The sequence below is a fragment of the Poecilia reticulata genome, chromosome 9, assembly GCF_904066995.2.
Source record: "Poecilia reticulata chromosome 9, P_reticulata-male-v2, whole genome shotgun sequence".
Lineage (NCBI taxonomy): Eukaryota > Metazoa > Chordata > Actinopteri > Cyprinodontiformes > Poeciliidae > Poecilia > Poecilia reticulata.
In genome coordinates, this window is record NC_088838.1 from 10527635 (window position 1) to 10552721 (window position 25087).

The window sequence follows — 25087 nt, forward strand, 5'->3', positions numbered from 1 at the left end:
CTGAATGCTTTATTTAGTGTGTTTTAGATCTTCCTCACAGTCACAAAGTTAAAGAGATGCAAAACAGACAAACAAAAAAATCTAAGTGTGACAGAAATAGTGAAAAAGGGACAAAAACAACTATAGGAGGTAAAAAAAAAAAGGAAAACAGAAATTCTATCTGAATAGTTTACATCAGTTTTAGTTGTGGAAGCTTCTTTTATAGGAATTGGGGTGGAGAACTGGGGGCGTTTCGCGTAGTTGTGCCCAGACACAACCCGAGTTAAAATCCGCCCATGCCAACACTTAGTGGTCAACTAATCCGAAGAGAAGGATTTTTCATCTGAGCTAAATCAAATGAAAAACTGTATTATGAAGTTGGCAACTTCATAATACAGCCTAAGAGCGTAGTATAACTTTAAAAGGTAATACATACAGTTCTGAATGACACGTGTGAAGACTGGGCACACAAAGAGTCACTGTATGCCTGTCGGTACCGCGACGTCAGCGTCTCCGTCTCTGAGCCGAGCTGGTCGGGGCCAGCAGCAACGTCACTGCCTGACAGCGGCATCAGAGCAGCGCGGACGGCTTCCAGAGCAGTAGCAGCGCAGCAGCGCCGAGCTTAGCGGAAGAGCACAGCGGCGCGACACGTTGTCTGGACGGCAGCTCGCCTCAGGTAAAGCCTCTCTCTGTACTTGGAAAATGCTTTTTATTCATTTCAGGGCGCGTTTGCCGCTTTTTCTTCTTGTCGGCTGGCAACATGGAGTGGCGTGGGTACCAAACGTGGCGAGTGCACAATGACTAGCAAAGCTTTCCCCGCATTGTCGCTGTTGTGCTATAGCCATAAACTACGTTGCTATGGTACCTAAAGGCAACATCCCACCTGCTGCTGCCGCGACCACAGCCTTTCTCCCCTCTGGTAGAGGTGTTAAACTGAAACAAAGCGCATTTCACCTAATTAAGCTGCTGTGAAGGAAACGCGAGTGCGCAAGTTTTGAGGTTTCTGTTATCTAAACACCTTCAGCTTTTGGTTTGTAAACATTTTTTTTCATGGAAAAAGTTCTTTGGGTGGGTTTACAGCGCTTGGTGGAAGTACCCTGTTAACTTCTCACCTTGAGTCACGTTAGAACAAAAAACTTTTTAGGCATGTTGCTGGGCTTTTATATGATAAACTAGCAAAATTGCGAAGTGGCGACAAGGATTTTCAACATATTTTGCAAGTTAAAAATATGTGGCGCGTTATTATTTTTATTTAGCCCCCTTTACTCCGATACCCCAAATGAAAGAAAATGCAGATTTTCTTGTATTTAGCTAAACTAATAAAAACAAATACTCCCCACAGCATGATGCTGCCACCACTGTCTCACAGTAAGGATTTTGTATTAAAAGTGATATGCAATGATGACAATCATGCATAAGGCGTTGCATGTTGCCCAAAAATCAATCAAAGCGACTCTCATCTGACTGGACTGCCTTAAGTGTGATTATGCATTACTTTGTGTTGACCTATTGCATAAAATCTTAATTTCATACTTTGAAGTTGGTTGGTCTTACATGAAAAAAATGTCATATAATGTTGAAGGAGTACGGTTTGTTGTATAGTAATATCTACAGGCTTACAGTTAGTAGATATACATATGGACAAAAGCAGCTGTTTTCCCTGTCAACATGTAGCGCTCGTGCTTGCCATACAGACTCTAACTGCTCTCTTTTTATCTCCGTAGAGCCTAAGTTAAAAACCCCACATCTCAAGATTCAAGCACGCCAAAGATGGTGATTACCAGCGTAGCATCCCTCAGAAGTACTTCACTGGCTGCGGACACAGAGAGCAGATGTTTGCATTGAAGGTGCCAAGCACGTACCCTCTTCTTTTTGTTGTTGTTGTTATGCTGTGTGCTCTTTGCCTCAGATTGATTCTGTCGTAAAACATCATTGCACGACAATGCCAGGGCCCGCGATACAAAGAAATTCCATTATCCCTATCTCTCGTCTGCTGTGACGGAGAAGGAAATCACCAGGTTATTCTGTCGTGAGGCCAGGAAGGAGGAAGAATTATGAGTCAGAATGGAGGAGAGGGAAGAGAAAAAAAAACGTCACTCTTCAAATCCGCCTGTAAACTTCGTAGATCGGCGGACTTTCATGCTTACTTTGAGAGCAGCACCAGATGCCATGTTGGCTTCCAAAAGTATTGGACTAAAAGGAAACCTGACATCTTTTTTTTTTTTTTCTCTACCAATCATTGGTAAAATACTCCAAACCTTTTAATTAAACAGCGTTATGTCTGTATGAATTTCAAGGATTAGAGTTAAAAGTGCTGTGAGAGTGTCAGAAATGCAGAAGAGGGTGGCATCCAAGCAAAAGCTCCGCTCTTTGTGCTTTAGTTTACACACCTCCTTATCTGGGCTGTCAGGAGGGAGGATTCTGTTCGACAGTAACTTACCCCGAGCAATAGAGATAGTGGTGGGAAAAAGGAGGGGTGGGTGGAGTGAGAAGAACAGTGAACGACTGTGAGGGAGCGAGCGTGCTTAACCCAGCCTTTGAGTGACTCTTGTATCCAAGGACGGAGGTAGCAACGCATCCGAACGCCACTCTTCGCCCACGGACTGCTGTGAAGAAATGAGGCGGACGACGAGCGGGGACTCGGTGGCGCTCTTGTAGACTCAACAACCTGCCTGGCCCTGCTTCACAGAGTCCCCCTCCTCTACTCCTCCTCTGCCTCTTTCTCCTCCCTGGGGTCTGATGCATCTGTCTGATGTGCCGGGGATGATGACTGAGCAAATCATGACAGCAGCTCGAGTGAAGGATACACTCTTATGAATGGAAATTTGTCCTCTTCTTTTGATAAATTTATGTTGACTTTTTTTTCTTTTCTTTTTTTTTTTACACAAACAAGAAGAGAGTGTTCCTCGTTTTTTGTTGTTTTTTTTTTCCTGTGTCGGTGTCATTGCACCCACAATTTGTTGTATGTTATTGGCAGACGAGCGCGCTTGGAGAGGAGGTAGTGACAGGTGCAGCGTGCCAAGGTGAATTTGGAGGTGTGGAAGAGAGCTGAAAGATCATGGGGAAATCAAACAGCAAGCTCAAGCCAGAAGTGGTGGAGGAGTTGACAAGAAAAACCTACTGTGAGTACCCTAAGCTTCTTCTTCGTTAACTTCAAACAGCCTGAAGGAAGTTCTCTGAACTTTAGAAAGATTAAAAGGAATGACTAAACATGCACAATGAAAAAAGAAAAGCTATTGATTCTAGTGGTGCGGTCGTTTTAACGATGTTTTCCACCCACCGTGTGCCACCCAGGCTGCACAATGACCAGCCCTGCTCTGACTTAGCACTTTTTACCGTGATTATCGATGAACCAGAGCTGTGTTTAAATGTCAGCTCTCCATGTGATTTACATTAAATTGTAATTTGTCAAAGGCTGAGTCGAGAAGCAATATTCTGCAGCTTTGGGGGAGAAAACGTGGAGGATCTGAACTATTATCTTAATTTGGAGGCCAAATTGTGATTACTCATTTTGTGAAATTCTGACCTGCCTATGCTGATTTTAAAAAATATATATATTCCAATTTCTTTTTATTAACTTTAAGTAACGACAAAATGCTTTAGTGTACTTTCTGAGTAAAGTGGTCCAAAACCTAGCAAAGTTATAGAGGAATCACTCTCCGTGTGACTGAAGGATCAAAAAATACATTGAGAAAAATAAACCTGTTAAATGTCAACAATAATGATAAAAGTTTGAAATTTAGTTGGATACATTTTTAGCCTTTTTGCAAGATGGAAAAGAGACTGCAAACAGTAATTTGGATTTGATTTGCATTATTTTCTGGTTGTACTCAAACTTATCTTCACTTTTAAACAGTCCTATAAATGTGATTGATAAGTTAATTTATTGCTAGTTAAGAAAGTGCCACTATTAATATTATAAGCTAAATTTAATCATAATTGTTTAGAATTAATTTTGTAAGGAAATATTACAATTTTTTCTACTTGTTACAAATAATTATTTAAACTTTGTATTTAAACAGATACCATCTCAAAAAACAGACTTTTAATTTGAAATGGTATGATGATAATTATCAAAACAGGTGACAATGCCCATATTGCTCTCCAGTTTATGTAACAGGGTACACTTCAAAAGAAACCCAGCAAAAAAATTATAGCAGACATTTTGGTATAAAGATTTTAGGCTTTGTTTGGTGCATTTTATTAGCAATAAGAATGTTTAATGCACTAACCTAAACCCAACTTTGAGTTTTCGATAAGACCTCTTCCTAATCCAACAGAAAATCATGTATTTACAGTATTATAATTTTTTTTAAACTTCTTTTTAGATTAAATTGTACACAATATTTCTGTCAGCTTTAGCATCTCGGCTACTGAAATTGACCTCTGGTGCATCAAGGGAAGTTAAGAGTCCCTCCATCTGGCCAAATGTGTTATTGGCTTACATAGTTTGAATGCATTATAGCTGATGTATATTGGCATCCAAAGAGTTCATTGCCATATTGCACAAACTGAAACTGTGGTGATCATTTGACATAATGTGCTACTCTTTAGTCCAGCATACTCTACGGCAGATTAAATTGGCTCTATATTATATTTATTTTAAACATTTTACACTGTTTTATGCCTTCTCTGACATTACCTTTACAATCCTCACTGATACTGAACATCTTCAGGGATTCATTCATTCTGTTTTGTGATCGGTATCAAAGAAAGATATATAATTTATAAAGCACAATTTTTTTTTTCCTGGCCGAACTTCATTCTTACAAACTGGAGCATCACTTCAACAGGGAGCTCGCATACAGGAAATGTCTAAAAATAGACTCTGCCCACTTGTTGATATCTATTTTCTTATTTTTGTTGTGTCCTCTCATTGTCTTTAAATCAAAACCCTGAGCAGAAATGAGATTCATAATGACCAGCAGGAGCGTTTTTCTCCGGAGACTATATTTGAATCGTTTGCGTCTTATTTTCAGAGCACAAGATTATTATTGCTTGAGCGGTACAAGCATGCAGGTGTGGGTGGGAGTTGACTTCCATTGGCTGCTTAATGACACTGTTATTTGTGTGGATGGTGTCTCCGCAGCAGAAGCAAGGAGGGCTGTTGTCGCAGGAAATTGCTGTGCAGAAAGATTAGGCATCACGCTGGGCTGGACCGCTCGCTGCCGTCCTGCGCTCCTTGTCTTTCCCTTTCTCTCTTACCCTTTCACCCTGCCTCTCTCTTTCGCTTTACCCCCTAATTGCCCTCTTTGAGTGGGGAATGGAATAGTGTAATTAGGATCTTATCTGGTTAGCATCGCTGAGAGGGGCACCAAGCTCTCTCTCCCACTGTGATCACTCTCCCCCCCTGTTCTGTTGCCTGAATTCAGACTCTTATCATTTCTGCTTTCTTTCATCCTATTGCATCTTTCTCTTGCCCTCCCACGAGGAGCCTCGTCTGCCATTTTATCCAGTGCTTTCTTTTAGTTCTTGACAGATTGGGGACTTAAATTTCTCTGTGCTAAGGTCTCTTTTTAGTTGACTGGTATAAAAAGCTGCACATTTTCCCAGCAAGTAATGTCCCATGTTTTCACAGGCAACAACAACAACAAAAAAAGCAAAGCATGTTTATTTCTAAAGAATCTATGCACAGTACATGTCTTTCCTCTGTTTTGTTGTGAGATTATCTATTATTTTTAAAGCCTCATTAGTTGTATTGCAATTATTTGTACTTTGTAGTTAAAGGCACCATTAAGCTGTACAGATTGTGGATAAAATTCTATAGTTTTCCTGTTTTTTGCACACACAAAAAAAAAAGTCTGGGTCTCACCTTAATTCCACACGGAGTTTTTTATTTATTTTTGCCTTAATAACCACTCTGGCATCACGTGGACAGAGCAGCAGCCCTGTTCAAATCTCTGCGGGATGTGGGGCAGAGCCATGTGATGGCACGACAGTTGAGTAAGTCCTCAGAGTTGATGGCTCTCATCGTTGACAGAGTAACAAGCAGGATGTGTTCTAGCAGACTCTGGCCGAACGGAGCCTGAGCTTGGTGAATGTGTGGGGACAAAACAAAACAAAACATGATTTCTTGATATTAACACAAATTTCTAAAACAAAAATGTGTAACAAAGTCTTATTGCTTTTACTTAAATCAGAAAAGACTGTGTGTTTGAAAGTGACATTACCAATAACATTTGATTGTTTTGAGACACCCGCTCTCCGGTCAAATTTGTTTCATACATCTGTTTAATCCTTTGTCAAACGGTGGAAGAGTTCTTGGACTTATGGATTTTACCTGTTCTCCTTCTACACCTAGTACTCCGGTTTATTCTTACAGGACAAAAACATTTAATAAAATCTAGTTTAACAAGTCTTTCTAAATTGTCCTTAGCTGTGAGTGGGTGGTTGTTTGTCCTATGTGTCAACCTCTCTGTCCAACGCAGGGCACCGGGCCACATGACCAGTGCGGGTATAGATTATGAATGGGCTGACCTTTATTTGCTTTTTAACGCAACTCGTAAATGAGGTAATCACATGGACTCTTGAAGAGGTGAAGTCAACTTACTTGAATACAAACAGAGCATCAGAGTGGGGAAGGGAGGTTCAGTAACTTTACTTGTGTTATGATTGTTGGTCTTTGTGTTTTAGAAACTCCTGACCTGTGTAGATGAAAATGCCTTGTTGATGTCAAAGGTCAGAAAGGAGAAGCCGGTTTGGAATGATAGAAATGCCTTAGTAGCTTAAATAACCACTTGTTGTGCAATACAGAATAGCATTTCTGAATTCACATGTTGAGCCTTTCATGGATAGGCTGCAATGCTGTTGGCTAAGAACAGGAAATTGAGGCTAAAATTTACAATAGCTCACCAAACCTGAACAACAACACATTGGAAACACATCACCTGGTTTGATGAGACTGGATTTTTAGCAGTAACTGGACATGAATCTGGCAGAAAAGACATGCAAGGATGGATGCTTGGCTGGTGATTGAGGTTTTGAACATATTTTCTTTGCATGTTTTTGTCACCGCCGGTCTGAGCATCATTGCTGTCTGTGTCAATCCCTTTGTGACACACTGTGGGCCATTGTTCTGATGTCTACTTACGATAAGTCACCATGTTCAAACTGTTCTCCATTGCCCTCTACTGTCACCTGATCTCAGTACAGTCCATCGAAAGGGAGATTTGTATCAAGGAGGCTAAATCTGCAGCAGCTGCATGATTCTGTTACATCAAAATCCCTTGGGAATGTCCAACACCTCGTAAGATCTGTGTCACAAGCAAATAGAGCAGTTCTGAATGCAGAGGAAGGTCCAGCCTGATACTAGCAAGATGTACCTAATAAAGTGACCGGTAAGTGTAGATTTAAGAGAAAACAGAGTAAACTTGTTTAATTTAGCGGTCAACTGGTTATTGTGTAAAGTATTGTTTGTGTTTTTTAAGGAACAGAAGAATAATAAACTCTTACCTGGTTAGTTAGCTGGGCTATCTTCTGAGGTAGCCAGTCTGCAGTTGCAAATGTGAAAATTGAGGGGTAGGAATGGTTGGTAATGACTTAACATTTTATCAAAATATTTTGCAATATTTATTGGGATAGTAAAAAGTGATAATTTTTAGCAATTTGTCACAACTCCATGAACACAGAAGTACTCAAAGCTTACCCATTACTTTACAGGCTACATGTTTCAATAAGTAGAGCAAATATATTGATAAACATAACAGAATAACTTTATTTAATCATATTTATAAATGCATTAACTTTTAGGAAGTAATTTCTTGTAGAAAAAAAGTGCAAAATTATCATCATCAATGTGATGATAAATGAAAATGACTTCCCAGAAAATGCTAAATAAGTACGATAATAATTATGTCTCCTAATAGATGGACATTTTTTAAGCTGTATTTCAACAGTAACAGGTCTGGGAGGGGCAAGATGGACATTTTTAATGGGTTTTTTTTCCATATCCCATCACCTCTGCAGTTTTAAAATAAATGTTTTATGTGATAATTCTAGCCTTGATAAATTACCTCAGTTTCTTTCTTTCTTTCTTTCTTTCTTTCTTTCTTTCTTTCTTTCTTTCTTTCTTTCTTTCTTTCTTTCTTTCTTTCTTTCTTTCTTTCTTTCTTTCTTTCTTTCTTTCTTTCTTTCTTTCTTTCTTTCTTTTTTTCCTTTTCCTGAACTGATTTTAAAGGCCAGTTTAATAGTAGCTTGACTTACCTGTCAGTTGTGGGCTCGACCTGATATTTCTTTTCCTGGAAGAGGTCACATGAGGGGTTTCTTTGCTAAAAGCCGAGCAGAACAAGTGAAGATGGACATAAATGCAAGCAAAAGCTGCCTTTTATCAATAGATTTAATGTGATTCTGTCATACTCTGGAAAATAATGTGAACATTTCACAGAAAAGGTTTTTGCTTTTCCTGGATGTTGTGTAATCTAATGCCAGTTCTGGCTTTTTAAATAGCATTAATTTAAATGTGTGGCAGGTGTACGTCTGCTTTGCTGCTTTCATTTCTATGTTTTATACAGACGTAGAAACCATGACAGTGAGTTCCTCTGGGTTAAATGTTACATTAGATGATATTAGTGTTTAACAAACACACCAGGCAGTTGTGGTTAGAAGCTCCTTGTTCGACCCCCCAACACTTCTGGCTCGCTAGAAGTGGTGCAGTGGTACTTTAGCAGGAAGTCTCAAAGGACGGCTTGGTTAGAATAAAGTTATTGATTTTCAGCCCTCATTTTCATTTCAAAACTCCTGGGGCCAGAAAGCTGAAAATTACTTTGGTTAGTTCGGGGAAAGTAACAAGTCGAGGGGAATACTCGTGGGATCCATTGGTCCTGGTACGTCGTGCTGCTTGTGTGGGCATAGAAACATATCCTGCTGCTAAAACGTATTTTACTCCTAAATCTATGGCTGACTTTCACATTCTAGTTGATCTTTTTTTTTTTCTCCAGCTTTTCTACTTGTCTCTTTGGATGCGCTACAATCAATTTCTTTCTCTTTGAGTGAAACCGTGCTACTTTCCAATATTTGCATGTGGGCTGATTATTGTTGTGCTCTGTCTGTGGATATGTGTTGGAAAGGTTTAGGCCAAGATGATTAACTACCAGGCTACTTTTTCTAGGACAAAAACCTCTTTCTGATGTCACTTTTCTTTTTCTTTCTTTTACAGTCACAGAGAAAGAAGTACAGCAGTGGTAAGTGTGTACACTTATTTTTAATGAGACTTTTTCCTGTTGTTACTTGATGATGATAATATATCAAAACTTTTGACAGTGGCCATTAGCGGATCTCACTTTGGTGTGCTTTTGTCCAGGAGTTGGTTTTTGTCAGTCTATGAAAAGTGTTTCTACAGTAGATTTGAAGCCGTCTCCCTCACGCTTCCCTGAAGACAAATGAGTTCTGAAAATAGAACAAATCTGAAGCATCACTGTGGCTAAATGACTTTGAAGGCTGATAAAACAGATACAAACATTTCCATGATGCATTCCTCCCTAACCTTTTCACTCTATTTGCAAACGGGATGTCTGATAAGAGAGGAATGTTGCGGGGGTACAGAGGTTGTAAGGTCGCTGCATTTCGAAGGTTTTCATGAATACAGCAAAAGTAATTACACCCTGTAATTTTTTTTCATATTTTGCCACATTGCAACCACAAATTGTTGCATCTTCTATTGGAATTTTATAAAGTATAATAGACAAACACAAAGTAGTGCAATTTATTAAATGATTTTTTTTTCAGCACCTTTAAGTACCTTTAAGAACTACCTTTTTTTGCATTTACAGCTGGGGTTTTGTGTGGCACTTCTTCATCCTTAATTTTTAGTGTCTTGTCATTCTAGAAGGTGATCTTCCATCTCAATTTCAAGTGTTTTGCTGGTTTTCTTCCACTATTATCCTGTATTTAGTTCAAGCCATTCAGAAAGTGGTTCACTTTGTCCACTTTCAGGATGATGTTGCTATCATTTCACAATTTTGGATGGATGAAGTGTTATTTTTAGGAGTATACTGATAAATTGGCCCAATTTTTTTTGGGGGGGTTTTCTGTTGACTTCCACTACATACGTGATCTTATTTACTGATACTATCTACCTTTGCAAAGATCTGAAGACCAGCCGCTGTCCCCTTTTCCTCTGCTGTGAGAGAGAGCTGACTGACAGAAACGTTCTCCAGATCATTTCTGCATTTCTGCATGTGTGCAGTTCCCAAGTTAATGACTTTGACACTATATTTTGTAGCTTTTCACACAAAATAATCAGTACCGGCCAAATTGGAATTGACAGGTCAGTTGTTTTAAAGATCCACCACAAAACTGCAATCGGTGTATCTCTAGCTATTTTTCCACCACGCAGCATTTTGCATGTTGGCCAAAGAGCTAAATTTTGATCATAAAACTTGTGGCAAACTGCAATGCATAAATGTTTTGTTTTTCTTTCAACAGTGGCTATCCTCAGATTTATCAAATGCATATCTAAAGGTTGTCATGTAGATAGATTTTGCCACCTTAGTTCTGGATTCTTCAGCTCCTCCAGAGTCTTTGTTTTCTTTTTTCATTAATTTTCTTCTTGTACATTCAGTCAGTAAAGTGAACTGAACGATGTTCAATGGGAGGAGTATCAGAATAGAGACACCACATTTTTCAAATTTTAATTAAATAACGAAAAACAAATTTATTCTACGCTCTTCTCACTTATGCATTGTTTTTTTCCAGTAAAATATTTTGGGGTCACTACAGGACAAAACGTATAAAAGTGTAAAATGTAAGAATATTGTTACAAAGTGTTGTACATTGGCATCAAGCCTTCACAAACCTTCAGATTAGTAAGCCTTCCTGTTAGTTTTTGTAGCTATTAGTCAGTGTGACTTCTACCAGCATCGTCCTGGTGCGGTTTCTTTGCCACAGTTCTTACTCGTTTACTTTGGACCAGAATAGGAGAGACTATTGAGAAGATGATCGACAGTATTGGAATTTAAAGTTGATGTGGGTCACTGACACTACTAACATGCATAAGACAGTGCAGCTTCATCACAGAGATGACTCGTCTCGAGCATGAGTAGTCATCACTTCTCTTTGTTGTCTGCCTCCAGTTAAAACAAAGAACAGGGATTATTATAGGAGGGAGACCACTGTACGGAAGTGATCACTCCTCCATCTTCACACTTCACTTCTCCTGGCTCGGTTTCACATTTCACCATCAACTTGTGCATGCATGAAAGGAGCTGTGACTCGAGAGCTAGTTGCTCCTCATGCCCCCCGCCCCCATTAGAAGCTGCACGGAAGGAGCCAGGCCACACAGCAGCGACTGCACTGTAGATATTGCTGCTGAAGGTTTCAGAGTCTCCGGGCTGCCCGAGTGCAATGGGGTGGAATCCCCCCCCCCCCTCCCCCCCTCCCCGCAACCCTCAAACCTCCACCCTGCCGGCTGCGCAGCCTGCTAGCTCACCATCACCCTCCATGTCGTTCACAGAGATTTTTTTGCATGAATCCTCACTCTTAGATCAGCAGCAATCAACACGGCCAAGTGTGAGGGATGAGAGGGAATTTTACCAGGGGAAATGCCAGATGGCGTGTAATTAGAGCACAGGCACAGACACAGAAGAATTAGCAGGGTTAGATAAATGCCTGCGTTGTGCATTAAGTTTGCTCCCGTTTTAATTCTCCTCCAAGGGGAACATCATTAGTATGCCTGAGGCCTACCTGAAATCAATAACAAAATCCCATGGCTCAGTGATGTGCCTGCCAGCGAGGCGGGAGCAAAGGAAACATCCTGCTCTTTAGCAAGCCACCATGCTAGATGCCAATGAGAGGTTGCTGGTGCCAATAATAAATACTTTAGCACTGCCGGGTCTGATACTGTATGTCAAATCTGCTATGTTTCTAGACGTTGCAGCATCACACTGCATCAAGTACAGTCTGACTTTGTGGGTTGGCTTAGCACTAGTGTCACCACAAAGATCTGTTGGACACGATGCGTTCCTGGCAAATAGCTGACAGTGACAACATGTTTATTACCTGGTGCACTGCTTACTGTCCCCACTGTAGCAACACTGGACTGTATGTTCACTTTATAGAACTGGTATTGCAAACGTGGTAAAGTCCCTGATGTCAGGAGTAAAACGAATACATCTGATCACTTTGTGACAAATCAACTCAAATAAAAAGTTTTATTTCCTTAAAAATGCAAACAAATGTATGGCGCTTAAGTATTCATGCCCCTTTAGCATTTTCACACTTTTCCCAACAGTACAACTGCAAACTTTAAAGGTAAAAGTGAAATTTTCATTGCTTAAAAAAAATAAAAAAATTCATCACCCTTGAGTTTGTAGGTCTGCACATAAAGAAGCTGACATTTCGACTCATTCATCTTCACAAAATAACTCAGTCAGGTTGGGGCGAGAGTGCCTGTGAACTGCAAATTTTAAGTTTTGCTGCATATTTTTAAATGGACTCTGACTGGACCATTCTAATAGACAAACAAGCTTTGATCTAAACCAGGGGTTTTCAGAGTGTGGTAGAGTTAGCCCCCTGTCAAAGTGCAATTTAACAACTGTGCCCTTCCCCAACTACATTAGAGTTATTATATCATCTTTCAACATTTTGCTGTTGCATAACTTGATGTTCCATTCATGCTTGTTTCTCTGAGGTTGTGAGGATTTAGCTGCTTGAAGGGCAGCAGCTCCACATGCGATGCTTCATTTGCCTCGTCATTTACACTGATAAAAGTATGAACTACCTTCAGCTTGGTGTGACATTGCAGCTTCTTTAGATGGAAAACCCAACTTTAGGTAATCATTCTCATGCTTTCTGCTGTTCTTTAATTATTTTGCTTAGACTAAACTATGTCTCCTTACTCACCATATAGCTTTAGGTAATACAAATCTGCCCATTTTGTCTCTGGCGTATGCTTGGTGAAGTTAGCTTTTTTATTTTTTTCAATCTCATTTCTCTCCCCCACCATTGAAAAGCCCTTATCTAAACCATTTCGTTGTATGGATGTTGCAATAGTTGAACTGCCACTCCAGTGTCAGGACTTTTTATTTACCTCCATCTTCCCATCAAACCTGGCCAGGTCCTGCAGAGTTAGCGTAAACCTCTCTTCTGCTCCTCTGCTTTAACCTCTTCTGACAGTGTTTCTGCTGTGTATTGGTAGGCTTTGTGGTTACGCCATACTTTCTATTTTTAGATGATAGACTGAACATTCATGAGATGTTCAAAGCTTGGGGTATTGTTTTATAATCTAACGAAAAAACAAACAAAATAAAAATTCCAATAAAGAGGAGGGAATTTTGTGGTTGTAATGTGAGCACATGTAGAAAAAAGTTGAATACCTTTGCCGGGTTCTCTGCGTTTTAACACACATCTTATTTCTTTCTTCTAATCGTATTAAATTTACTTTGCAAAGATTTTGTGGTTCTGGTAATGTTGCTCCAGGCGTGTGCAGTTATGCTAAAAAATTATTCGTACTCCGGCAGATTTAGTTGTAAAGTAATCTTTTAATTTTACCATCATCTTTCATGTAAAGTAATTTTAATTTGAGCCAGCCAGAGTCTTGAGCTGAAACTGGTAGAGAATATATGGAGGAAGCTAAAGATTATGTTGATGGAAAGGAGGCCTTCCAACCTCAAAGACTATAAGCTCATCTACAAATATAAATAGTGAAAATCCTAGAGGAGTCATGATAAAATCTGGAACTCAATTGTAAGAAGGATAACATCAACGATTGTCGAGAAGGGTTTAAATAATGTTCAACATCCAATTTTATATAAAAAGTGAAACTCTTTTAATTTCTTATTTTTTTATCTTTTGAGAGGTGTCTGCCTTGTTTTTTTTTAATCAGAAATCAATTTAGTTTTATTTTATTTTATTATTATTTTATTATTGAATAATTTGAAGATTGTTTGTGAGTCTCTGGAGAGAAATGTATCTTTTTATTTTTAGTTCTTGAAATTCTCTGGTTCTGCAGCACGAGTTTGATCATTTTATCTTGCAGATCTGTCACTGCTGTAAAAGTGCAATAAGATTTTTTTTCAGTGACTACACATTTAGACTAATCATTAAGGTGCTGGGAAGATGTTGAAAGTAAGCCATGCTTCTGGCACTCTTAAGGCAAATAACAAAGGAATACTTAAGAGATTCAGTTCCCCTTTTAGATATAACTCATTAGAAATAAAAAAAAAACATTTTGCCTAAAAGTAGAGCATAGCAGACTGTAAAAGTACTTAAATTTAACTCTTTTGATGAAGAATATTTTTCATTAGTATGCTCTTACTTCCTGCAGTTTACTAAATGGAATCCCTCTGTCTGGTCAAAAGTGATGAAAATATATTTTTTTGTTTGTTTTTCTTATAAAAGGAAGAAAAAGTTTGAATCAACTGTACCTGCTTTTGTCTGTTAGTCCACAAGAGGGCACAAAACACATTAACAGATGGGAATACTTGGGCATAATTATTTCATTTCCTTTTTCTTTTTTTTCTTTTTTTTTTTTTAGAATTTATGATAATATAAACAACAATACAGTTTTTTACAAACCTTGGGAATCGATTGTATGATTTATTTTCATAGACAAATAATTATCACTTCTGATCAATTAAATTCATAGAGAAAATAAGCAGAATTCACTTGTTAAAAGCCACGATTTTATTGTAGAACAATTTAAATCTAAAGACCACATTTAGATCTTTTTTTATTTGCTCTGTAATGAGAGTGTTCATCAATTTATAAAATATTTTGTAATCCCAATGAAACACACAGGAAGTGTTTTTTCAGTCATTACTACTTCTGTATTTGTTACATATTTTGTTGCTACCAAGCAGAACGCTGCTGGTATCTCTAGTAAGCAATCGCCAGATAAATAGTTTTTGTGTTGGCTCATTAATAATAAATTTACTAAGATTAATCACAAAAGAAGCTAAACCTGGTTATCAGTTTTTTATATACAGTATATATTTAAAGTATTTTAATTTTTTAAAAATTTTGTAACAGCAGCTGTGTCCTTTGCTATTTTCCATGTTATTTCACGTTACAACCACAAAACATCCCTGTGCTTTATTTAGACGTGATAGACCAGCACAACGTATGTAGTGCTTAGATATGACTGAATTGAGTTGTATCAATTTGTATTCAATTCCCTATAATGTGATACCCCTAACAGTTGCAGTTCAACTCAAAATAATTAAGTCTGCTTGAGTATATTTCATGTCAGAATAAATCCAGCTGTTCTGTGAAGGCTTCAAAGGTTTGTTAGGGAACATTAGAGAACAGCAGCATCATCAGGACAAAGGAACATGGTAGAAATAAAGCTTAGGAGAAGTTTAAATCAGGGTTGGGTTATAAATAGGAGTACACCAATAAATTGGCAGACTGATAATTCCACCACAAACTCCTTAATTTTGGGAGATTAGCTATCGCCTGACATGTAAAGGTTAAATTGATTTTTAAAAATCCATATTTGCAAAAATCAGAATCGGCTGGTCAAGCTTTTTAAAAAAACGTAGATCGGCCAGAATACTGCAACCGGTGCACTCTTCCTAGTCATAAGACAAAGGTTTTGGATTTTACAACCCACAAGCCAGTTCATCACCTGAATATGGAAAAGTATTACACAAGTGAAAACATATAAAGTTACATTGTCAGGACATGAAACATCTAGATTTCATGGAAGACTGAGGAGAAGAAAGCTGTTATCGAAAGAAAGCTATTAGAAATCATGGTGGTGGCAGCATCAGGCTGTGGGTATAAGGGATAGGGAAGCTTATCAGAGTTTATTAGATGATTCATTAAGGTAAATATTGGACAATCCTGGAAGAAGATCTGTTAAGAAGTTACAGGAGACTTGAGACTGACGTAGTGGCTCACCTGCCAACAACACAAGAATCCAAACAATTACCCAGAGCCAATATGGCATGTGTCTACATCTGCTATCCTAGTCAAAGTCCAGATGCACTCCATCATGTGTGACCATACCTGAGCTGAACGAAGACGGGAAATCTTTTACAAAGGTTCTACAATCAGTTGATTCAGAGGAGCTGAGTACTTTAGAGATGTAAAAACGTTGGAAATGTGCCATTTTTCTTCTACTTAATTATACAAACTTTTTTGTTAGTCCATTATGTAAAATACACTAAAGCTTGTGGTTGTTACAGTCCAAAAAGAGAAAAAATGTTTAATGCTTCAACATTGTGGACGTCACTATAGGCAATATAAAATAGAAGACTGGAAAAAAGGCGTAGAAGATAGAAGAATGACTGACGGATTCCCACAAAGAGTGTTGGCTTTGGATTAAGACACGCTTTGTATCTCCTGCACTTTGAATACCAATGAGGTTATACTTCATTATAGTGAGCTTGGTGCTCATTTCACTGCAAATCATCTCCAGATAATTCATATTACATCGTTCTGCCGTCATCTCGCTGCTCTTCTTGCTAAACTAACTTTTTTTTCCAGCTGCTTCTCAAAGCAGCTTCCCATCTTTTGGACTTAGACGAAACTGGCTTTGTTATCTCCCAGGCAGATTAAAAGTAAAGCGTGTAAGAAGAGGAAGGACTCGGTGTGTGTGCACGGAGAAGCTCCATGCTGGTCTTCGGTTTTCTTCAAAGCTCTTCTGTGCTTTAATTATAGACCGGCCTTATTCTGAGAAGCCTTAACAGAATCGGAGATGCACATGCGGTGCTCTCCTGTGTGTACTTGATCAGTTTTGCAATGTTTTATGTAACTAGAGGGGTAGTCCTCCTCTACATCCTCCTTCTGCCACTCATCTAACATTTATTTTTACAGAAACTAACACTCTCTATTTTGTTCCTTGAGCTGTTGGTTTGATTCCTCGATGGCTGTTTTCTCCATTACAAAAGCAGTCCTAGAGACAGCCTACCTCTGAGTGACTGCGCCTCAAATTGCTTATGAGATGCTTCTATTTTTAGGCTAATAGAGATGTTAAGTCGTTCTCCAGATATGTCATTTCCAGGAGCAAGAGGAAGCTCTCCGACTTATCTATCAGCTCCACATATCATCAAAGAGAAGCAGAAAGGAATTTGATTAGCGTTAACCACCTTGGGCTCGCTATTGGATTAGAGTGATCATCTTATCTATGAGTGAGACAAATAGCTTTGCACTTTACCTTTTTGGTCTGGCACATTCTTTCAAGCTGAATCGGTCACGCTCGCTTGTCATCGAGGTGACGAGGTGACTTCAGTCTGCTGTCCAGCTGGAGTCTGATTGCAAGATGGATGTTTTGATACTTCTTTTTATATATATATATATATATATATATATATATATATATATATATATATATATATATATATATATATATATATATATATTGATTTTGTTTTTCAGGTACAAAGGCTTCATCAAGGATTGTCCCAGTGGCCAGCTGGATGCTTTGGGCTTTCAGAAGATATACAAGCAGTTTTTCCCTTTCGGAGACCCCACCAAGTTTGCTTCGTTCGTCTTTAATGTATTTGATGAAAATAAGGTTTGTACTTTGTATTGTGTAGAATTTAAGAGACTAATAAGGGATTGAAATTAAATTAAAAGCACCAGTTAGTGGTTTTCTGGGCTCCTTTTCTCTGCGCTGCCATAATTTAAACTTAATAAATGGCATTTATAAAATCTGATGTTTTTTTTTTTTAGCATGCTGTAGTTCCTGGAACATGTTTTATCATTTTTCTTAGAAGCACAGCGCATGTTTTTTCTTTCTTTCTTTTTTTTTGCAGAATGCTCTTCATTCAGACTCTTTTCAACTGAACTGTCGACTGCATTTAAAGGGAGTGGAGTCCTTTGCCGAAATATGGTCAAAGTGTACTGTGCAAGGCTTTTATAGATTTTAACTCATAAGTATTGGAGTTTAAAGCACCCACATTATTATTTCAGTTGCCTTACATAACTTGGAGAAAATGGCTACCAAGTGTTGTTTACTCGTTTCTGACAAAATCCTGAAAACATTCTCATAGAAGCAGACTTTTCACAGACGTTTTGGACTTTCTCTTAGTAAAACATTATAGCATGTGCTATATTGTAAGAAGTTTGTCTATATTTTAAGAACGGTTTAATTGTAATGCCAATAAAGTATTTTAACATTTTAAATGGCTATAAAAAAAACATTTTATAATAAAATGTCACTGAAACTTTTCATTTTTATTTTCAAAATTGATTCTTCTTTTACTATGTTTTACCTGTTGAGAGATGCCTGTCTGGTTTCCTATTAGAAACAAACCTTTTTGCAGATCCGCTGTCTCCACAAACCTCCCTACACCAACAGCACACCACACAGCAGGTTGTCAGGGAACTAAATCAGCCACTATAGTCTCTATTACCCTGTAAATGTCATTACAGCGGTTTAAAAAGACATGGGTTGTTAGGGGCGATTTAGATTTGTTACATCAACAAAATACCCTTGTGGCTTATAATGCGCTTTTACAAGCTATGCATACAAAAAACAGGGTGTGTTTTTTTTAGAACCTGACTGAGACATTGTTCGTTTGGGGCTCAGCTGGATTACACACAGCTGAGCACCAACAGGTGATGATGAGTCAGGAACACTGACACTGATCGTTTAGAAGTGAATGGATGATGTCCTCCAGTCAGAACCTTATGAGAAGGATTGGGACATCTCCATGGTTCACCCTATATGACAAGATACTATGACTTGTTTCAGACCAGTTAATGAACTCTCTGTCACAGTTTTTATTTTTAAGCTTTTGGTATTTTATAATTTTTCTCATTATTCCTGTTAGAATCAAACAGTTTTTTATTTATTCGTGCAAGTTTGAGCAAGGCCAAAATGTTGTTTGTATATTCGAACAACCAACCCAATGTGATAGCTACAAATAATTATTCAGATTATGTTTAGGCAGAAGAACAATATGCCAGCAGCTCCCAGGGTGCTTGTGTGCCCCCTGGAGGTTTATTGACTTGCAGATAAATGGCTTTGTGTTGGAGGGATCAGACAAACCCCGGCACGTCTGACGATTATCTTTGACTCTTATTGGTGTTAGGCACCCCGTAGTCAGAGAATGCATTGATCTCTGGTTTTATGGCTTATGTCACTGGCAGCGCATGACTTCAGCATTTTTCTTAGTTAGGCAGATGTCTAGTAGAGATAAAATTAGCTGACCTCAGAGACCATCAAGAGCTCCTGACTTTTCTGAAGTGGGGGTGGAAGGATACAGGTAGACGTCTGTTGTGAAGGAATGTGGGAAAGCCTTTGTTAAGCAGCTGTGGCCTTTAGTATTTCTAGCCACAATATGAAGCTAAATCCTGAAATTTCCACTATTTAAAGAGATCCTATGTAGCTTTGGGTGTGTGTGGAATTTTTCTTTTATAAATTTTTTTTTTCAAAGGAGACAATTTTATATTTTAAGACTATGTAGCATTTGAGCTACTTTCATCTCTTGTGTCAACTTCGACTGTCTTCCATTCTATTTTCTGCTTCAAGTCCAGCCACACAGGGGGAAAAAGAAAAAACGGTATTAAGACCCTAATTCCAAAATTGAATGCAGATGCGGCCATTTAAGACTGCACTAAAGCTGTTTCTCACTTGTTCAACAAAATTATCCACCACGATCAATCAAGAGGAGGAATGTTTGGGAAAAAATCTGTAACATCCTGGCCACCAAAACCCGGGGATTGTGTTCGTTAGGCGGGAGTCTTAAGAAGATGAACCAGTAGCATCCGTCTCGCTAATGACCAGAGGTGACATATTTCAGCCTCAGGAGAGAGCCAGGTGCAGGGCGAAAAATAGCAGCTCCGTTGGAGCAAACGTCTGGCCCAGTTTTCAGCACAATGCGGGAAGGACACCATGAAGGAACGGGAAGGAGGAGGAGGATGGTGGGGTGGGGGAGTTTATTAAAGTTAGAGTTACACAAAATGTGATGTGGGATGGTCTTCTTGTCTAGAGCTGATTACATTCTGCGTCTGTTTTCTGTCGCTCGCTAGGACGGACGAATCGAGTTCTCCGAGTTCATCCAGGCCCTGTCGGTGACCTCCAGAGGGACTCTGGATGAGAAGCTCAGATGTAAGAAGGAACTGTTCTCTGTTTTCCGCCTTGAAATGACAGGACTTAGCTTTAATTGGGCTGCTTTACGTATTAAAAAGGACAGGTGGGTTCAAAGGAGCACCGACTGTAAAAGATGTATGTGTCTTCAGTAAACTAGAGAATCTTGAAAATAATTAAAAAAACAAACATATTGGTTAAATTCTAGCCATATCTGTTTCATTAAAACTAACGTGATCTAAAAATTTGATGGCAGCTTGAAAAAGTATTCACTCTCCTCTTTCATGTTACAACCTCTAAGAGCATGTGTTTTATTAGGACTTCACATGGAAAACCAACACAAAGAAGTGTATAATTAGGAAGTGAATGAAAAATTATATATGGCTTTGGAATTTTTTTTTACCAGTAAAAGTCAGTAAATTGTGTGGCATGCATTATACAGCTGCCCTGAGTTCATATTTTGTAGAACCACCTTCTGAAGTTTGCAAAATAACAAAAACTCAAATTGGTTGGAGAGCGCCTGTGAAGAGAAATTCAAAGACTTTTTTTATGTTGATTGGACTCTCATTTAGGTCTGAACTTTGACTTGGCCATTCTAGCACACTGCGACTGTGCTCGATCTAAACCATTCTATTTTTGCTCTGGCTATACGTTTTGTCATCCTGCTGGAAAGTCAGTCCATGCCCAGTCTAAATTCTTCTGCAGCTTCCTGCAGGCTTCTTTCCCAGATTCCACTAAACTGCATTTAGCTCCATGCCTTTCATCATCAAACCTGACCGGCTGTGCTATTGCTGCTGAAAGGAGCATCACTACAGCGTGACGCTGTGATTATTCAATTCCATACAAATTGAGGCTGAATTGCCTCCCTAGCATGCAGTCAGGCCCTGCAGAGATCTGCTAATGCGCTAATATTGGAGCCAGGTGTGCTGAAGCAGAGAGACGTCTAAAAGTCGCAGAACACAGACTTTCAGACATCATTATGCTGCTTAATATCATTATGGTTGAAAATATGATTTGATCAGGTTATTGTACTTGTTTAAATGTAAGTTATTTGTATTATCACTTGTATCATTATTGCAATACAGTAAATGCTATAAAATATCGTAATAAAATGTTTTGCCAATATCACACTCATCCCTATGATCAAGGCATTTCATATTGACGTGCAGTTTGTTTTTCAAAACACGTAGCATTTTTGATTTTTGGAGTACACTGCTAAATAGTTGTCCTGTCTACAGATTGTCTCACTTCAGCTGTTGCTCATCTGGGGTGTCAGAGTAAAGAGGAGCTGAATACAAATGTGCACAACAGTTCAGATTTTTATTTGCAGACAAATAATTTTGCTTTCCAGATGCACCACTTTGTGTCGATCTATCGCATAAAATCTGAAAACATTCGAAATTTGTGATTAAATTACGACAAAATGTGAAAATCACCTTTTCAAGCCTTTATTATTACCTTTTTTTCTCTGTGCAGGGGCCTTTAAACTGTATGATCTCGACAACGATGGCTACATAACTCGTGATGAAATGTTAAACATTGTAGATGCTATATATCAAATGGTGGTAAGTATGGGGCCCACATCTTTTCTTTCCTCGTCCTGATTTGCTAGAGTGATAATTATGCGACGTCTATCTCAGGGAAACACTGTGGAGCTACCAGAGGAAGAAAACACACCAGAAAAGAGAGTGGACCGTATTTTTGCAATGATGGACAAGGTCAGTGTAGCGTTATTACACTTCATGATGTAGCCTTTTATTTGACCTCCTAGCATCAAACTTTAGTTGACACAGATAAGTCCAGCAATAATTATTCATTTAGCATTACCTGGGCTAATTTTGCCTTTGTTGCTACCCTAAGAGCTACAGAGACTGAAGCTTGGAGCTGGTGGTTGTACCCAGAGCAGTATCACTAACACTGCAGTCTATAAACGTCATTTATAGTCATCTTCAGCATTGGCCTTCAGTGCCCACACTCTCAGGCCTAGGAATCCACTCTGCTGTAGTGAAAGGTGAGATGCGGCTCACCACTGCCAGCTGTAGCCAACAGGAGTACGGGTCTACCAGCAACAAGGTTCACTGAACTCAACATCAGTTAATCAGCATAAAGCAGGAGCAATACAGTTGCTTCTAAATAGTAAACTAGCTCTGAACCCGGTCTCATTTTACCACCTTACAAGAGTTTATATAGTAAACTATGACAATTTCAATTTATTAAACGTTTCTCATTGAGATTTCTTGGGGATAAACCAGCACAGGAATGCACCAATATGAAAATTTGGGTTGATATCGATATCCAAGTTTTAGTGTTGGTGTTATGGCCTAAAGGCAATATTTACCGATATTACTGAACCAGTGTCTCAGGTTCATTTAAACTCCCCACAATCCTTTGCTGCATCGCTATTACCGTCACATTACCAAACAAATACCACATGACCAAAACAGACGGCAACAAGATGGGCCAATATTGATCAAAAATGACTAATATTGGCAGATGCTGATGCTAGTACCGCCGATATATTGTGCATCCCTAAACCAGAACAAAGTATTGCGTGGCTATGAATTGTATAAAAATAAACAATAAATCAGAAAATTGACCCTTTTATCAAATAGTCGCAAGAATACGTCAGTGGCAATAACGTCACAAAATGTGACTGAGTGCATAACATGTCGAAACAGTACGGCAGCATTGCCTGATTTTTTGTTTGTTTGTTGATCATTTCAAAGCTTCAGTCTCATTGTGTTTCCTGTTGCAGAATGCAGATGGGAAGCTGACTCTGCAGGAGTTTCAGGAAGGGTCAAAGGCAGACCCTTCCATTGTTCAGGCACTGTCACTCTATGATGGACTTGTGTAGAAATGTAAGGTGAGTGAAGGAAAAACCCCCAAAATAAAACAAAAAAAAAACAAGCTGGACCATTCTTCAGCTCCTCTCTGATCCCAGGTGTTGCGTCACAATCTGTGCTAAAACAGTGTAGTTCCTATTTCATCAGAGCCAACTGGAAGACGCAAAACGGAGGAAAGCCAGCGTCTGCTCTCAGTTTGTCCGCATGAATTATTCAAATGGCCCACTTGTTTACTGGCAGCGTAATATTGTCGCAGCGCTGAATAAAGATGGAAACATCTCACTGCCTAATGTAATGCACTGGCTGCTGCCAATTGTGGCTGACATCCTGCTCAGTGTTTTGTCAACTGTGAAGCGAGCTCATGAAGACATATGCATCCTGTGTAAATGCTCTGTTTGCTTGTTCTCCAGCTAGCTCCGACCGCATCCAGGTATTACGACGCCGCGCTCCATCTTCAGCGCAGTGATTATCCGTTTCGCAACTTTTTCAGAGAGGGTCCGATTCAGCAACCTCCTGCTTTTTGCACGCCAATGCCGTTCCGTCACATCCTGATCAACCCGAAAGGGAGGATTGCAAACTTTCATCGTCCAATTGCTTGCGTTCATTCGCAAAAAAAAGGACATCAAACACAAAATTCTTCTGATGCAACGAGGAATGACTGCCCTCACCCTCAGTCATCGCTCAGTGCTTCTGCAGCCCTGCAGCGGCGTTGTGGACTGTGTTCGAGCGTTTCTGTGTTCTGGGAGTGAAGTGTCGGACAATCCGAGGAACGGGATCCCTCAACGACACTTGCGTTCTTCTCGTCTAAACGCCGTAAATCACCAGAAAAGCTCAGAGGGACTGTGCTGCTGCCACGGCTGCTTCGCCTCGGCATTGAGATACTTTAAATCTCTGGAAATAATGTGTTACGCACACTAACTTAAAAGCTACAACGCAGTTATAGTGTATATATTATAATGTAAATACAATGGTAATTTATTTTCTGCTTTGCTGCATTTATGAGACTTTTCTCATAAATATAGAAGGATTATTTTATTTTTATTTTTTATCAAAGGTGTCGAAATGTATTGCACTGTATTTTTCCTTACCATTGTTGGAGCGTTCTTTTTCTCCCATTCAGAGGTTAGTTCTCCTGAGAGAAGAGGAATGTTTAAGCAGCACAGAGTTTTCTATGGATGATTTTTATTGCGTTTGCTGTCCGTGCACCCTGTTGTGTTTTAATTCCCCCCCGTTAGCATGAGTGTGTGCTGTTGACCCCGTTGCACAACTGCATCCTGAATGACACGGCTTGAACAACGGAGAGCATTCCCGCAGTTTTACATCAGAATTGAGGCCGAGTGTTTTTTTTTTGTTTTTTTTTGAGAGCACCGCACCCCACCCTTGGCAACCCAAAGCCCGGGTCGCTGAAAGGCGCAAACAAGATGTCAGTTTTGGTTGTAAAGCCTTTGAGATCGCCGTGGTTGCAAGTGTCTACATGATATTTGCAATGTGTGAGGCCAGAGCATGTGATTCTTCCTTCTTTTTATATTTAGATTATTTATTTTAGAACATTTTTTGGTGTTTTATCTGCTTCACTAATAGTTGTTTGCCTTATGCGGATTATAATTTACTAGATTATGATTGTCATTTATCTGTTAAACAGCGTAAAAGCACAGAATAAAATGCATTTAAGTGGCTAATATTTATATTTCTGTATTTTAGTTTGGAATGAGTAGAAAAGTGCTTAATTTTTTTTATAGAGAAGTATTTGGGATGCATTTAAGGGACAGCTTTGTAGATTAACTTTTGTTCAAATGTAGAATTTCAAATTACCTTGATTATATTCTTATTTGGAGAATATCACTCAAGTTTGCACAGATTGCGTTAAGGCAAAAAAATATGGGACATGTTCTGGGTTCATTATTCCACTGTGTAACATCATGTAATAAGAAATGTCATGCTAAGCTTGAGTGCCTGTTATTGCTTTGCAATACAGAATCTGATGTGCCAGCTTACTAAACCTGCACTGTACAACTAATGAACAATGAAGTACATGAAACTGTGGCATGTGGCAGTGATGGATGATTTGATGCCGCCTGGCGGCTTTTGAACCTCTCGGCCTCGCCGGGATTGAGTCACTTTCTGTTATTTTTGCTCATCAAAGACCGGTGCATGACATACCAAAAGGAAGAAATGTCCAGATTTATGACTGTTCTGTCATTTCAAAGTCCAAGCCTTTTTGTATTTGTAGCATGTGATACTAAAACGTGCAGTAAAACACGAGTGTGTTTGAAAGTGAAGCACTGGCCTT

General features: G+C 39.0%; 2 protein-coding genes across 3 annotated transcripts in view; one reads left to right on the forward strand and one right to left on the reverse strand.

Annotated features, from left to right (window-relative positions):
* Positions 1–495, reverse strand: part of adamts13 (ADAM metallopeptidase with thrombospondin type 1 motif, 13) — a 19778-nt gene extending 19283 nt beyond the window's left edge. Inside the window, exon 1 of the mRNA XM_081610522.1 lies at positions 416–495. The gene's annotated coding sequence lies outside the window, so the exon portion shown is untranslated. The remainder of the gene's footprint in view (positions 1–415) is intronic.
* An 18-nt stretch (positions 496–513) lies between these two features.
* Positions 514–25076, forward strand: ncs1b (neuronal calcium sensor 1b). 2 transcript variants are annotated; one of them, XM_081610523.1, is made up of 10 exons: positions 514–655; positions 1704–1833; positions 2957–3101; positions 9134–9158; positions 17296–17434; positions 19897–19975; positions 21431–21519; positions 21595–21672; positions 22710–22817; positions 23208–25076. In XM_081610523.1, exons 3-9 carry the CDS (start codon positions 3038–3040, stop codon positions 22806–22808), a joined length of 573 nt encoding a protein of 190 aa, XP_081466649.1. In that variant the 5' UTR covers positions 514–655; positions 1704–1833; positions 2957–3037; the 3' UTR covers positions 22809–22817; positions 23208–25076. The 2 variants fall into 2 exon arrangements, with proteins under 2 accessions (XP_081466649.1, XP_081466650.1); XM_081610524.1 differs by having other exon boundaries at positions 23212–25076.
* The last annotated feature ends 11 nt before the right edge of the window (positions 25077–25087 follow it).

Excerpts from the sequence above, each read along its gene's own strand:
- ncs1b (XM_081610523.1), top strand. The coding sequence starts at position 3,038 with ATGGGGAAATCAAACAGCAAGCTCAAGCCAGAAGTGGTGGAGGAGTTG. Across the intron at positions 17,435-19,896 it reads ATGTATTTGATGAAAATAAG|GACGGACGAATCGAGTTCTC; the intron begins GTTTGTACTTTG and ends GTCGCTCGCTAG. Across the intron at positions 21,673-22,709 it reads TTTTTGCAATGATGGACAAG|AATGCAGATGGGAAGCTGAC; the intron begins GTCAGTGTAGCG and ends TTCCTGTTGCAG.